The 13929-nt window shown below is 44.9% G+C and overlaps 1 protein-coding gene across 1 annotated transcript; it reads right to left on the reverse strand.

The window, feature by feature from the left end:
* Nucleotides 1-8070: 8070 nt before the first annotated feature.
* On the reverse strand, nucleotides 8071-9045 carry LOC114839527 (olfactory receptor 2AT4-like). The gene has a single exon (XM_029121157.2). The coding sequence runs from the start codon at nucleotides 9043-9045 to the stop codon at nucleotides 8071-8073; it is 975 nt and encodes a 324-aa protein (XP_028976990.2).
* Between the last annotated feature and the right edge of the window lie 4884 nt (nucleotides 9046-13929).

Genomic DNA, 13929 nt, shown 5'->3' on the forward strand with positions numbered 1-13929 from the left:
CCATGAACCCTCCAACACCCCGTAGAGGGTATAGAGCTGGTCCAGTGTTCCACGGCCCGGACGAAAACCACACTGTTCCTCCTGAATCCGAGGTTCTACTATCGGCCGTATTCTCCTCTCCAGAACCCTGGCATAGACTTTCCCGGGGAGGCTGAGAAGTGTGATCCCCCTATAGTTGGAACACACCCTCCGGTCCCCCTTCTTAAAAAGAGGGACCACCACCCCGGTCTGCCATCCCAGAGGCACTGTCCCCGACCGCCACGCGATGTTGCACAGGCGTGTCAACCAAGACAGCCCCACAACATCCAGAGACTTGAGGTACTCAGGGCGGATCTCATCCACCCCCGGTGCCTTGCCACCGAGGAGTTTCTTGACCACCTCTGTGACTTCAGCCCGGGTGATGGACGAGTCCACCACTGAGCCCTCATCCTCTGCTTCCTCAATGGAAGACATGTCAGCGGGATTGAGGAGATCCTCGAAGTACTCCTTCCACCGCCCGACGACATCCTCAGTTGAGGTCAACAGCTGCCCACCTCTACTATAAACAGCGTTGGTAGGGCACTGTTTCCCTCTCCTGAGGCGCCGGATGGTTTGCCAGAATCTCTTCGAGGCCAGCCGATAGTCCTTCTCCATGGCCTCACCGAACTCCTCCCAGGCCCGAGTTTTTGCCTCCACAACCACCCGGGCTGCAGCCCGCTTGGCCTGTCGGTACCCGTCAGCTGCCTCAGGAGTCCCACAAGCCAACCAGGCCTGATAGGACTCCTTCTTCAGCTTGACGGCATCCCTTACTTCCGGTGTCCACCACCGGGTTCGGGGATTGCCGCCTCGACAGGCACCGGAGACCTTACGGCCACAGCTCCGAGCGGCCGCTTCGACAATGGCGGTGGAGAACATGGTCCACTCGGACTCAATATCTCCAACCTCCCTCGGGATCCAGTCGAAGCTCTGCCGGAGGTGGGAGTTAAAGATCTCTCTGACAGGAGACTCGGCCAGACGTTCCCAGCAGACCCTTACAGTACGCTTGGGCCTGCCGAGTCTGTCCAGCTTCCTCCCCCGCCATCGGATCCAACTCACCACCAGGTGGTGATCAGTTGACAGCTCCGCCCCTCTCTTCACCCGAGTGTCCAAGACATACGGCCGCAGGTCAGATGAGACGACAACAAAGTCGATCATCGACCTGCGGCCTAGGGTGTCCTGGTGCCACGTGCACTGATGGACACCCTTATGCTTGAACATGGTGTTCGTTATGGACAAACTGTGACTAGCACAGAAGTCCAATAACTGAACACCACTCGGGTTCAGATCAGGGGGGCCGTTCCTCCCAATCACGCCCCTCCAGGTGTCACTGTCGTTGCCCACGTGGGCGTTGAAGTCCCCCAGTAGAACAATAGAGTCCCCAGTCGGAGCACTTTCCAGCACCCCTCCCAGAGACTCCAAGAAGGTCGGGTACTCTGCACTGCGGTTCGGCCCGTAGGCACAAACAACAGTGAGAGACCTATCCCCGACCCGTAGGCGCAGGGAAACGACCCTCTCGTTCACCGGGGTAAACTCCAACACATGGCGGCAGAGCTGGGGAGCTATGAGCAAACCCACACCAGCCCGCCGCCTCTCACCATGGGCAACTCCAGAGTGGTGAAGAGTCCATCCTCTCTCAAGGAGTGTGGTTCCAGAGCCCAAGCCGTGCGTAGAGGTGATCCCGACTACCTCTAATCGGAACCTCTCAACCTCACGCACTAACTCAGGCTCCTTCCCCGCCAGCGAGGTGACATTCCACGTCCCTAGAGCCAGTTTCTGTGTCCAGAGATCGGGTTGTCTAGGCCCCTGCCTTCGACTGCCGCCCGATCGTCTTTGCACCGGCCCCTTATGGTCCCTCCTGTGGGTGGTGAGCCCACGGGAGGGCGGCCCCACGTCACCCGTTCGGGCTGAGCCCGGCCGGGCCCCATGGGGGAAGGCCCGGCCACCAGGCGCTCGCATTCGAGCCCCAACCCCGGGCCTGGCTCCGGGGTGGGGCCCCGGCTGCGCCATACCGGGCGACGTCACGGTACTCAAAATTTTATTCTTCATTAAGGGGTTTTGAACCGCTCTTAGTCTGACCCGTCGCCTAAGACCTGTTTGCCTTGGGAGACCCTACCAGGGGCATATAGCCCCAGACAACATAGCTCCTAGGGTCACTCGGGTACTCAAACCCCTCCACCACGTTAAGGTGGCAGTTCTTGGAGGGGCATATAAATATATATATTTTTTAATGAAATAACTAATGACCTCAATATTTTCACTGGCCAAGGTAGCTGTGGGATGCTGTGGGAGTCCAGCATCCCGGAGTCACCTCTTCACTGTTGACATTGAGACTGGTGTTTTAAATGGGCACTGTTTAATAAAGCTGCCAGTTGACATGTGAGGCATTGGTTCTCAAACAAGACACTAATGTATTTGTCCTCTTGCTCAGTTGTGCACCGGGGCCTCCCACTGCTCTTTCTATTCTGGTTAGATCCAGTTAGTGCTTTTCTGTGAAGGGAGTAGTACACAAAGTTGTATGAGATCTTCAGTTTCTTTTCTTTTCGCATTGGAATAGACTTAATTTATTTAAGAGTAGACTGACAGAAGAAAGTTTTTTTTTTCTCGCCAGTAATCAAACCGACAATTGCTGACGCTTCAGATACTTAATTAGTCTATACAAGGTTTGTGTACCAGTTTTATTGAATATTTAATCAGCAGAAAAAATTCCAGCTGTGCTAACATAATTGCATTTGGGCTTTCCAATAATCACAAAGATGACAAAAAATAAAAAATCAGGATTAGAAAACAAAAGTACCATTGGAAAACAAGAGTGATGGTTGTTGATAATGGGCCAGCGTACACCTATGTAGATATTCTATTAAAAATCAGCCGTTTCCAGCTACAATAGTCATTTAAAACATTAACAATATCTACACTTTATTTCTGATCAATTTGATGTTATTTTAATGGACAAAAAAAGATTTATTTTGAAAACAATCACATTTATAAGTGATCCCAAACTTTTAGTGTATGTCTGACCCGTCATATCCCGCTTTTCCCTGTTTTCTTTTCATCCATGAACACATCTCGGACTCTCGACTTTGATTATCACTCACACCAGGTCCCAATTCGGTCCTTAGTATGTGTTTAAATGTTGCTCCTTTGCTCCCCTCATTTGTTGGTCATTGTTCCTTGTCTCTGCATGTTTCGTGTACGTGGTCAGTGGTTTGTATAGTTTAAGTCTTTATTTTTCTATTTAGTTTGTGTAAGTGCTCAGTGTTTGATTTCTATTAAAATACTCAACATCAACTGCCAATCTGCCTGCGCCTGGTTCCTCCTCTCCACCACTACACCTTCTGTGACAATGTCAATCTGGATTTGAAGTTAAGATTTCAGAAAAGAACTGTCAATAGACCTATGTAACAAGGTAATGGAACTTTATAAATATGGAAAAGGATATAAAAAGATATCCAAAGCCTTGCAAATGCCAATCAGTTATGTTCAATCACTTATTAAGAAGTGGAACATTCGGGGATCTCTTGATTCCAAGCCAAGGTCAGGTAGACCAAGAAAGATTTCAGCCAAAACTGCCAGAAGAATTGTTCGGGATACAAAGAAAAACCCACAGGTAATCTCAGGAAAAATACAGGCTGCTCTGGAAAAAGACGGTGTGGTTGTTACAAGGAGTACAATATGCAAACAATAAAAGTGTTGATTTTCCGTGGCTAGGAAAACTAAAAAAGTAAAATACTAGAAAAGAAACCTAGAGAGGAACCAAGCTCAGACGGGTGACCAGTCCTCTTCTGGCTGTGCTGGGTGAACATATAGAAGTTGTAACAATTGATAAATGCATGTGGGCTGAGTCCAGAGTCTATTTAAACCTAGTCCAGGTCGGAAGCATGAACAGATGGACAAGGACAGACCCACCTTACGCTGGGGGTGGGTCAGCAGAGTGGTCAGAGAGACAACAACAAACCAGTGACTCTGTAATTTGATTGGAGGGAGGTCATCCCAGTGGAGATGAGGCCACCTGGCAAGACAGCAAAGGTGGACAGTATCAAGCCTTTCCTGTCACCTTCACACCCCTGGGCCAGACTAAACTTAATCATAGACCATGCTAAAGAGATGAGTCTTTAGCAGACACTTAAAAGTTGGCACTGAGTCTGCATTTCCATCTTTGATTTGAATATCATTCCACAGTAGTGGAGCTCCATGAGAGACAGCCCTGCCTCCAACAGTTTTTTTTTAGAAGTTCTAGGGACAGTTAGAAGGCCTGCATCTTGCGATCTAAGGTTAGGTGTAGGTATGTATGGCTGGATCATTACAGCGAGGTAAGTCGGAGGAAGTCCTGTGATTCATAGGTTAACAACAAATCCTTAAAATCAGCCCTAACAGGCCTAACCCTAAGAGCCCTAACCCTTTATAGTACAGCTTTTGAAAGTCATTGTTTGCGAAGGGTTTCTTGTTTTAAAGGTTAATGTCATTAGACATTGATCCAATATTCCAGGATTTCTGGGGGAAATTATTAGGTCTACAATGTTTATTTCTCATGACAGGACAAAATGTAAGACATGATTGTGGCAGCGCATTCGACCTGAGACATGTTGGACAAAACCCATTGAGTCAATCATGGCTTCAAAGGGTTTTTGAAGAGGGTCATTAGACTTTTCCATATGAAACATTTGAATACTGTCTGCCATGACTACAAGGTTAGACAACAATTCTGGAAACTCATCGAGGACCATTGTGTATGGCCTGTGGGGCTTGTAAAACGATGTTTCAGTCTTCATCAGTAAAACTTCAAAAGATTGAAAACCAGTGATGTGTTTAAGTGTACATTTATATTTACTGTCATTTATATTTACTAGCAACACCCCCTCCATTTCGGGATGCACGGGGGATATGATCAATAGTTTAGCCAGGAGGAGAGGGATCATTTAGGGCAGTAAATTCATCAGGCTTTAGCCATATTTCACACAAACCAATTTGCATTCTTCTGTACAAAAGGTACGCATGGGACGTTCTTGGACTTTCCAGCACAGCAATGACCGTAAGCGCAAGGCCAAGTTGTCCCTCCAGTGGTTACAGCAGAAAAAGGTGAAGATTTAGGAGTGGCCATCGCAGTCTCCTGACCTTAATGTCATCAAGCCACTCTGGGGAAATCTCAAACATGTGGTTCATGCAAGACAACCAAAGACTTTGCATGACCTGGAGGCATTTTGCCAAGATGAATGGGCAGCTATACCACCTGCAAGAATTCTGGGCCTAAGGGTATGAAGACTTTTGAACATGGATCAGTTAATTTTTTATTTGTTGCCATGTTTTATGATTGTGATATTCTGTTATGACCTACAGTTGAATGTGAATCCCATAAGAAATATAAGACGTGTTTTGCTTGCTCACTCATCTTTTCTTTACAAATGATAAATGACCAATTCTTCAAGGGTATGCAAACTTTTGAGCACAACTGTTTGAGACAGTTCCGCCTGCAGGTGGTAGGCTGACCATCTGGTGTCCTGGTGCAGTCAGAACAACTTGGAGCTCAATGCCCTAAAGACAGTGGAGATGAGAGTGGACTTCAGGAAAAGCCCTGCTGCCCCTTTACCCCATTGCCCTTGGTTGCTCCCTTGTCAACTATGTGGAGTCCTTTCGCTTCCAGGGCACCACCATTGCCCAGGACTTCACGTGGGAGCTGAACATCACCTCTCGTGCAAGGATGGCACAGCAGAGGACGTAATTCCTGCGGTAGCTGAAAAAGTTCAAAGTGCCAAAAACAGTTGAATCCTTAGAGGGACAAAATACAGTTACATTTTAGAGACCGGAGGCATACAGTCACTCTAATACTGTAAATGGTAAAATTACTGTATTTACACTTTGCTGTAGGAAAAGCAATATCCCACCTGTTGGTTTCTCTGAAAATACGGACAATGGATGCCACTGTGTCCCGGCTGAGATTTGGCTGTACTCGTTCACCAGCCTCTCTGTATGATAGCCCGTGGTTTATGACATGGTCAATGATAGTAGCTCTTATTTGATCAGTTACCCTAGCTCTGGTCCTTCTTTGAGCGCCACCACGCATTCTAACTCCTCTCCCTCTACCTTGCCCCACTCCTCTCCCTTGTCCTTGCCCCACTCCTCTCCCTTGTCCTTGCCCCACTCCTCTCCCTTGTCCTTGCCCCACTCCTTTCCCTTGTCCTTGCCCCACTCCTTTCCCTTGTCCTTGCCCCACTCCTCTCCCTTGTCCTTGCCCCACTCCTCTCCCTTGTCCTTGCCCCACTCCTCTCCCTTGTCCTTGCCCCACTCCTCTCCCTTGTCCTGGTACTCGTCTTCCTCTCCCTCGTAGAGGCATTTTTTTCTTTCTTTCTTTCTTTCTTTCTTTCTTTCTTTCTTTCTTTCTTTGTTTTGCTCCATATTGTTCCTTTTCCACACAATATCAGCCCAAAGAGTACTCTTTTAGAACATATGATCATGCGATTGAATGAACCTCAACACCTGAGTGTGCTTCCTAGATGGGAATGAGCTGTGATTTATATATTTGCATAACTTCAATAAGCTGTTTCTCATTAGCAATGGAATAAGATACAGGGAATATATTTGTGTTTCAATTCACAATATAAACAGCTGTTTACCTTGACTTTAGCCTGTAAAGTTAGGTTTAAAACATGGTGTTATCTGTTCTGACATACAGTGTGAAGGCATTTGTAAATTTGACTGTAAAATTACATTGTTTTGGTCTTGGTTGAGCTTGTGTGTAAAAGAAGTTCAAGCATTTTAAATTTGTGTTAACTGTATGCATTTTGTGTCAAAGCAACAAGAAATGTGTTAATTGTATAGCCTACAAAGATGGATGTTGTGCTAGCCGTGTTAAGAGTTTAGGAAACTTGTTAAATGTATTGAAAAAACTGTCATAGTGATTGTAAAAAACTGCAATAAAGCAGACAGTTCAAACAATGATGGGTTCCCTAAATCCTTAAGATGGGAAGCTAACAACAATGTGTTTTTGTGCACACGTGATTGTTTTTCACTAAACCAGCTGGATGATAAATTGTTACCAGAAGGACTAAGAATCAACAGAAAAAATTACATTAACTTGGAACATAAAACAATGGCCCTGCACATCACTGTGCAAAAGTGAATGTGTGTTGGAAAATTAGCAGTAGCCTCATCTGCCTTATTGGACTATAAGATCAGGGGAATATATGCATAACGTTCTGTAATTTCAAAATAGTTAATCCGATATTGATGGAAATAGCCTATATACCCTTTGAATGATTTACTGAGTGTGAAAAGCTGCGATTATTGGCAGAGACACAGGGACACCTTGCTGAAAAACACCTTTGTATATAGATTTGTTTGTGTTGATTACTCATTCATCAACGCCAAAAACTGAGTGGAGACTGTGCCTCTGAAGTTTTATAGACTAAATCTATATTTAGACAGTCATTCCCTCATCTCTGAACATAACTTAAACGTACATAATTAATACCTAAGTACCTAATTTTCAACCTTACTCTAACCATTGATGAATGAATATCTAACTCCAAACACAATCTTAACCTAATCTTAAACACCTAACCATTATCTTCTTTATATAATCAGGAATATTTCATTAAAATTTACAATGATTATAACAATATTCAATATAATATGGGATGTCGTATCCCTAACCATATAAAAGAAAAATGTTTAACACCTAACCTTAACACAAACCATAATACCTACAGCATAAAACATGCAGGTTAAGCTATATTAATTAATTATTGTGGAGGGTACTGTGCATATATATATATTTCTGTCTAGTTAGGATTTAGTATTCAGATGATTTGGTTGAACATATTTTACATATAAATAAATAGAAATCTGGTGGGATTAAAGACCATTTTGGAAATAAACTGTTTTGGAAAATACAACAGCGGCAAGTGGCTCTATCGTAGTCATTCTTACAAGGTCAACTGATACTCAGTCGAGGCTTTATATTTTTAGTTTGTTTCAAGTACAGATTTGGTAATAAGAAGGACAAGTCATTCTTAATATATAAATTACCAAGTAAACAATGAAAAGAAAACAATTAAATCATTGGCTTAAAGTAAAGACATTCTCTTTCTTTGGAGCAGTGGAATGCTTAAATCTTTTCATCAAGCTCTGTTTTATATCTTTCGTCTTGAAACAATATATTAGAGGATTAATCATAGGAGGGAGCAGGCTGTACAGCATTATAATAACAATACGTACATCAGGGCTGAATACAATGCCAATGTTGCTGGACAAATAAATAAAACATCTGGGCAGAAAATAGAGGGCAATAATGATTATTTGGCTACTACAGGTAGAAAGGGTTTTGAAGCGCTCTTGGGTAGTCGCAATCTTAATAACTGCAAGAATAATTGAGCAATATGATAATATAATGAAGGCAAGAGGTCCAAGTAAAACCACCATGGCAAAGACAAAAGCAGGTAAACTATAAGGGGTTCTGTCAGTGCATGCAAGCGTTGTAATAGAAATATGATCACAGTAGCACTGAACAATTTGTTTTGAGGAACAGTAGGGAAGAGGATAGGCTCTAATTACCATCATGAGTGGGCAAGCTTTTGAGGTTATCCATGCAGTGGCACAGAGAATATGAATAGTGGAGTTTTTGATAATAAGGGGATATCGGAGCGGAAAACAGATTGACACATACCGGTCTAAAGCCATTATAAATAGAATGAATGCATTTACAGAACCAAAATAGTGCACAAAGTACATCTGGACAAAGCAACCTGTGAATGAAATGGCTCCTGCTTGAAACCAATACCTGGCTATAATTTTGGGTAATGTGGTGGTGCTAAAGAGAATGTCAGATACAACCAGATTTAAAATAACAAAATACATGGGTTTATGAAGATCCCGGTCTGTTACGAACAATGCAAGAATTAAAACATTTCCCATTAAAATGCAAATATAAACAAATAGTAACACAGCTGACACAAGCCCATAGAACTCTGGCTGAAGTCCAGGGAAACCAACGATGAAAAATGCAGTCACAAGGCTTTGGTTTCCCAAAGACATGGTGATGGTATCAACAACAACCTATAAAAATGATAAGTGCATTAATTATTGAATCCAAATGGAAATACTATCCCTTTGTGAGGTACAATCTTATTTTGTATGAACAAAAATAAAATGTAAGAAGTACTGTAATTTTCCAGAAACAGTCTTACATATTTATAGATATTCTTACATTTATATAGCAACATAGAAATTCTCAATCAAATAATGCCTAGATACCTGCGACTTTTAGGATGTGAAAAATGTAAAACCTGAAAGAATGAATAACTGTTATTTAGCAGTTACAAAATGAGCTGGATGCCAGTTCAATTCCTGAGCTGGATATACATGGCATGTAGCTTATGACAAATCATAAATTGTTATGGACTAAAATTGTGCAAATTTAAAAAACATACTCCAGTTAATTCACAATCATGCATATTAATTCAAACCACACAGTACATTAAGACATCAATTCATCACAGAAGATGCACAATGCCATGGCTGTAAATGCAATGTCATGTAACTTTAAATCTGAATAATAAATGTATGCTTACCAAACTCTGATGTCTGACTCAGACACATCAGTGGCCAATATTTATCTACTTTTTAAAACCTGTGTGACATAATTACACACCTTCTGATCTAACTCCCGAAGTAAATTACCCTCACAGGGATTGTCATTTATTTATTTAAATCATGATGTAATAATTAAAAATAGGTAAACCACCCCCCCCCCCCCCCATATAAATAATATACAGGTGCTGGTCATAAAATTAGAATATCATCAAATAGTTGATTTATTTCAGTAATTCCATTCAAAAAGTGAAACTTGTATATTATATTCATTCATTACACAGACTGATATATTTCAAATGTTTATTTCTTTTAATTTTGATGATTATAACTGACAACTAATGAAAATCCCAAATTCAGTACCTCTGAAAAGTAGAATATTACTTAAGACCAATACAAAAAATTTTTTTTTTAAATGTTGGCCAACTGAAAAGTATGAACATGTACAGCACTCAATACTTAGTTGGGGCTCCTTTTGCCTGAATTACTGCAGCAATACGGCGTGGCATGGAGTTGATCAGTCTGTGGCACTGCTCAGGTGTTATGAGAGCCCAGGTTGCTCTGGTAGTGGCCTTCAGCTCTTCTGCATCGTTGGGCCTGGCGTATCGCATCTTCCTCTTCACAATACCCCATACATTTTCTATAGGGTTAAGGTCAGGCGAGTTTGCTGGCCAGTTAAGAACAGGGATACCATGATCCTTAAACCAGGTACTGGTAGCTTTGGTATTGTGTGCAGGTGCCAAGTCCTGTTGGAAAATTAAATCTGCATCTCCAAAAAGTTGGTCAGCAGCAGGAAGCATGAAGTGCTCTAAAACTTCCTGCTAGATGTCTGCGTTGACCTTGGACCTCAGAAAACACAGTGGACCAACACCAGCAGATGACATGGCACCCACAAACCATCACTGACTGTGGAAACTTTACACTGGACTTCAAGCAACCTGGATTCTGTGCCTCTCCTCTCTTCCTTCAGACTCTGGAACCTTGATTTCCAAAGGAAATGCAAAATGGTTTTGTTTCACTATCCTCTCCAGGGTGCGGTTATCCCTATTGCTTGTATACTTTTTTCTACCACATGTGTTCCTTCCCTTTGCCTCTCTATTAATGTGCTTGGACACAGAGCTCTGTGAACAGCCAGCCTCTTTAGCTATGACCTTTTGTGTCTTGCCCTCCTTGTGCAAGGTGTCAATGGTCGTCTTTCAAGTCAGCAGTCTTCCCCATGATTGTGTTGCCTACAGAACTAGACTGAGAGACCATTTTGCAGGTGTTTTGAGTTAATTAGCTGATTAGAGTGTGGCACCAGATGTCTTCAATATTGAACCTTTTCACAATTTAAACATTTTCTAAAATACTGAATTTGGGGTTTTCATTAGTTGTCAGTTATAATCATCCATCCATCCATTCATCATCTTCCGCTTATCTGGGGCCGGGTCGCAGGGGCAGCAGTCTAAGCAGGGATGCGCAGACTTCCCTCTCCCCAGACACTTCCTCCAGCTCTTCCGGGATCGCCCAGCCACCCTGCGGAGAAAGCTCATTTCGGCCGCCTGTATCCGGGATCCTGTCCTTTGGTCATGACCCAAAGCTCATGACCATAGGTAAGAGTAGGAACGTAGATTGACCGGTAAATCGAGAGCTTCGCCTTGCGGCTCAGCTCTTTCTTCACCACGACAGACCGATACATCGACTGCATTACTGCAGAAGCGTCACCGATCCGTCTGTCAACTCCCGTTCCATCCTTCCCTCACTCGTGAACAGGACCCCTAGATACTTAAACTCCTCCACTTGAGGCAGGCACTCTCCACCAACCTGAAGTGGGCAAGCCACCCTTTTCCGACTGAGGACCATGGCCTCGGATTTGGAGGTACTGATTTTCATCCCCACCGCTTCACACTCGGCTGCAAACCGTCCAAGTGCATAATGAAGGTCCTGGCTTGAAGGGGCCATCACGACAACATCATCCGCAAAAGTGCAGAGACGAAATCGTGTGGTCGCCAAACCTGACACCCTCTGGCCCCTGGCTGCGCCTTGAAATTCTGTCCATAAAAATTACGAACAGAATCGGTGACAAATGGCAGCCCTGCCGGAGTCCAACATGCACAGGGAACAAGTCTGACTTACCTCCGGCAATGCGAACCAAGCTCCTGCTTCGGTCGTACAGGGACCTGACAGCTCTTAGCAAAGGACCCAGGACCCCATATTCCCAAAGCACCCTCCACAGGATGCCGCGAGGGACACAGTCGAATGCCTTCTCCAATTCCACAAAACACATGTGGATTGGTTGGGCAAACTCCCATGAACCCTCCATCACCCTGTAGAGGGTATAGAGGTGGTCCAGTGTTCCACGGCCCGGACGAAAACCACACTGTTCCTCCTGAATCCGAGGTTCTACTATCGGCCGTATTCTCCTCTCCAGAACCCTGGCATAGACTTTCCCGGGGAGGCTGAGAAGTGTGATCCGCCTATAGTTGGAACACACCCTCCGGTCCCCCTTCTTAAAAAGAGGGACCACCACCCGGTCTGCCATCCCAGAGGCACTGTCCCCGACTGCCACGCGATGTTGCAACCAAGACAGCCCCACAACATCCAGAGACTTGAGGTACTCAGGGCGGATCTCATCCACCCCCGGTGCCTTGCCACCGAGGAGTTTCTTAACCACCTCTGTGACTTCAGCCCGGGTGATGGACGAGTCCACCTCTGAGCCCTCATCCTCTGCTTCCTCAATGGAAGACGTGGCGGCGGGATTGAGGAGATCCTCGAAGTACTCCTTCCACCGCCCGACGACATCCCCAGTTGAGGTCAACAGCTGCCCACCTCTACTGTAAACAGCGTTGGTAGGGCAATGTTTCCCTCTCCTGAGGCGCTGGATGGTTTGCCAGAATCTCTTCGAGGCCAGCCGATAGTCCTTCTCCATGGCCTAACCGAACTCCTCCCAGGCCCGAGTTTTTGCCTCCACAACCACCCGGGCTGCAGTCCGCTTGGCCTGTCGGTACCCGTCAGCTGCCTCAGGAGTCCCACAAGCCAACCAGGCCTGATAGGACTCCTTCTTCAGCTTGGCAGCATCCCTTACTTCCGGTGTCCACCACCGGGTTCAGGGATTGCCGCCTCGACAGGCACCGGAGACCTTACGGCCACAGCTCCGAGTGGCCACAAACCCACACCAGCCCGCCGCCTCTCACCATGGGCAACTCCAGAGTGGTGAAGAGTCCATCCTCTCTCAAGGAGTGTGGTTCCAGAGCCCAAGCCGTGCGTAGAGGTGATCCCGACTACCTCTAGTCGGAACCTCTCAACCTCACGCACGATCTCAGGCTCCTTCCCCGCCAGCGAGGTGACTTCCACATCCCTAGAGCTAGTTTCCGTGTCCAGGGATCGGGTTGTCTAGGCCCCTGCCTTCGACTGCCGCCCGATCCTCTCCGCACCGGCCCCTTATGGTCCCTCCTGTGGGTGGTGAGCCCACGGGAGGGCGGCCCCATGTCGCTCGTTCGGGCTGGGCCCGGCCGGGCCCCATGGGGAAAGGCCCGGCCACCAGGCGCTCGCGAACGAGCCCCAACCCCAGGCCTGGCTCCAGGGTGGGGCCCCGGCTGCGCCATGCCGGGCGACGTCACAGAACACAAAATTGTTTTCATCATTAAGGGGTTTTTGATCATCAAAATTAAAAGAAATAAAAACTTGAAATATATCAGTCTGTGTGGAATAAATGTATACATTATACAAGTTTCACTTTTTTGAATGAAAGTACTGTAATAAATAATTTTTTTGATGATATTCTAATTTTATGACCAGCACCTGTAAATGAAAAACAACTTTTGAATAAAAAGGTGATGCTCAAAGTCTCTATGTCCAATCCTTTCACACAATATTGGGGTGTCAATAAACATATTGCATGGATATTGATGTAGTTAATAAAAAGCCATATGACATTGATTTACATATAATATAACATTGATCCAACCTAAAAAATGTAAGGCAATTATTATTTTAAGTCTTAGTTGCATGTATCCCAGCATATATTATTAAGTAAATGTGAGAGTTACGCACCCATGTGTTGGTTTGTTAGGGACAGGGATATGGTTGTTACCCTCAATTACAAACATTAAGCTATCACAAAGAGCCACAATGCGTGGGTTTTGTGCTCATGCATGTGTCTATATAATACATTGGTTATTCGTGGCCTGATGTACAATTAGGTGATGGCATTACATACACTCACCTAAAGGATTATTAGGAACACCATACTTACACTGTGTTTGACCCCCTTTCGCCTTCAGAACTGCCTTAATTCTATGTGGCATTGATTCAACAAGGTGCTGAAAGCATTCTTTAGAAATGTTGGCC

The sequence above is a fragment of the Esox lucius genome, chromosome 1, assembly GCF_011004845.1.
Source record: "Esox lucius isolate fEsoLuc1 chromosome 1, fEsoLuc1.pri, whole genome shotgun sequence".
In the NCBI taxonomy this organism is placed as follows: domain Eukaryota; kingdom Metazoa; phylum Chordata; class Actinopteri; order Esociformes; family Esocidae; genus Esox; species Esox lucius.

Excerpts from the sequence above, each read along its gene's own strand:
- LOC114839527 (XM_029121157.2), bottom strand. The coding sequence starts at position 9,045 with ATGTCTTTGGGAAACCAAAGCCTTGTGACTGCATTTTTCATCGTTGGT.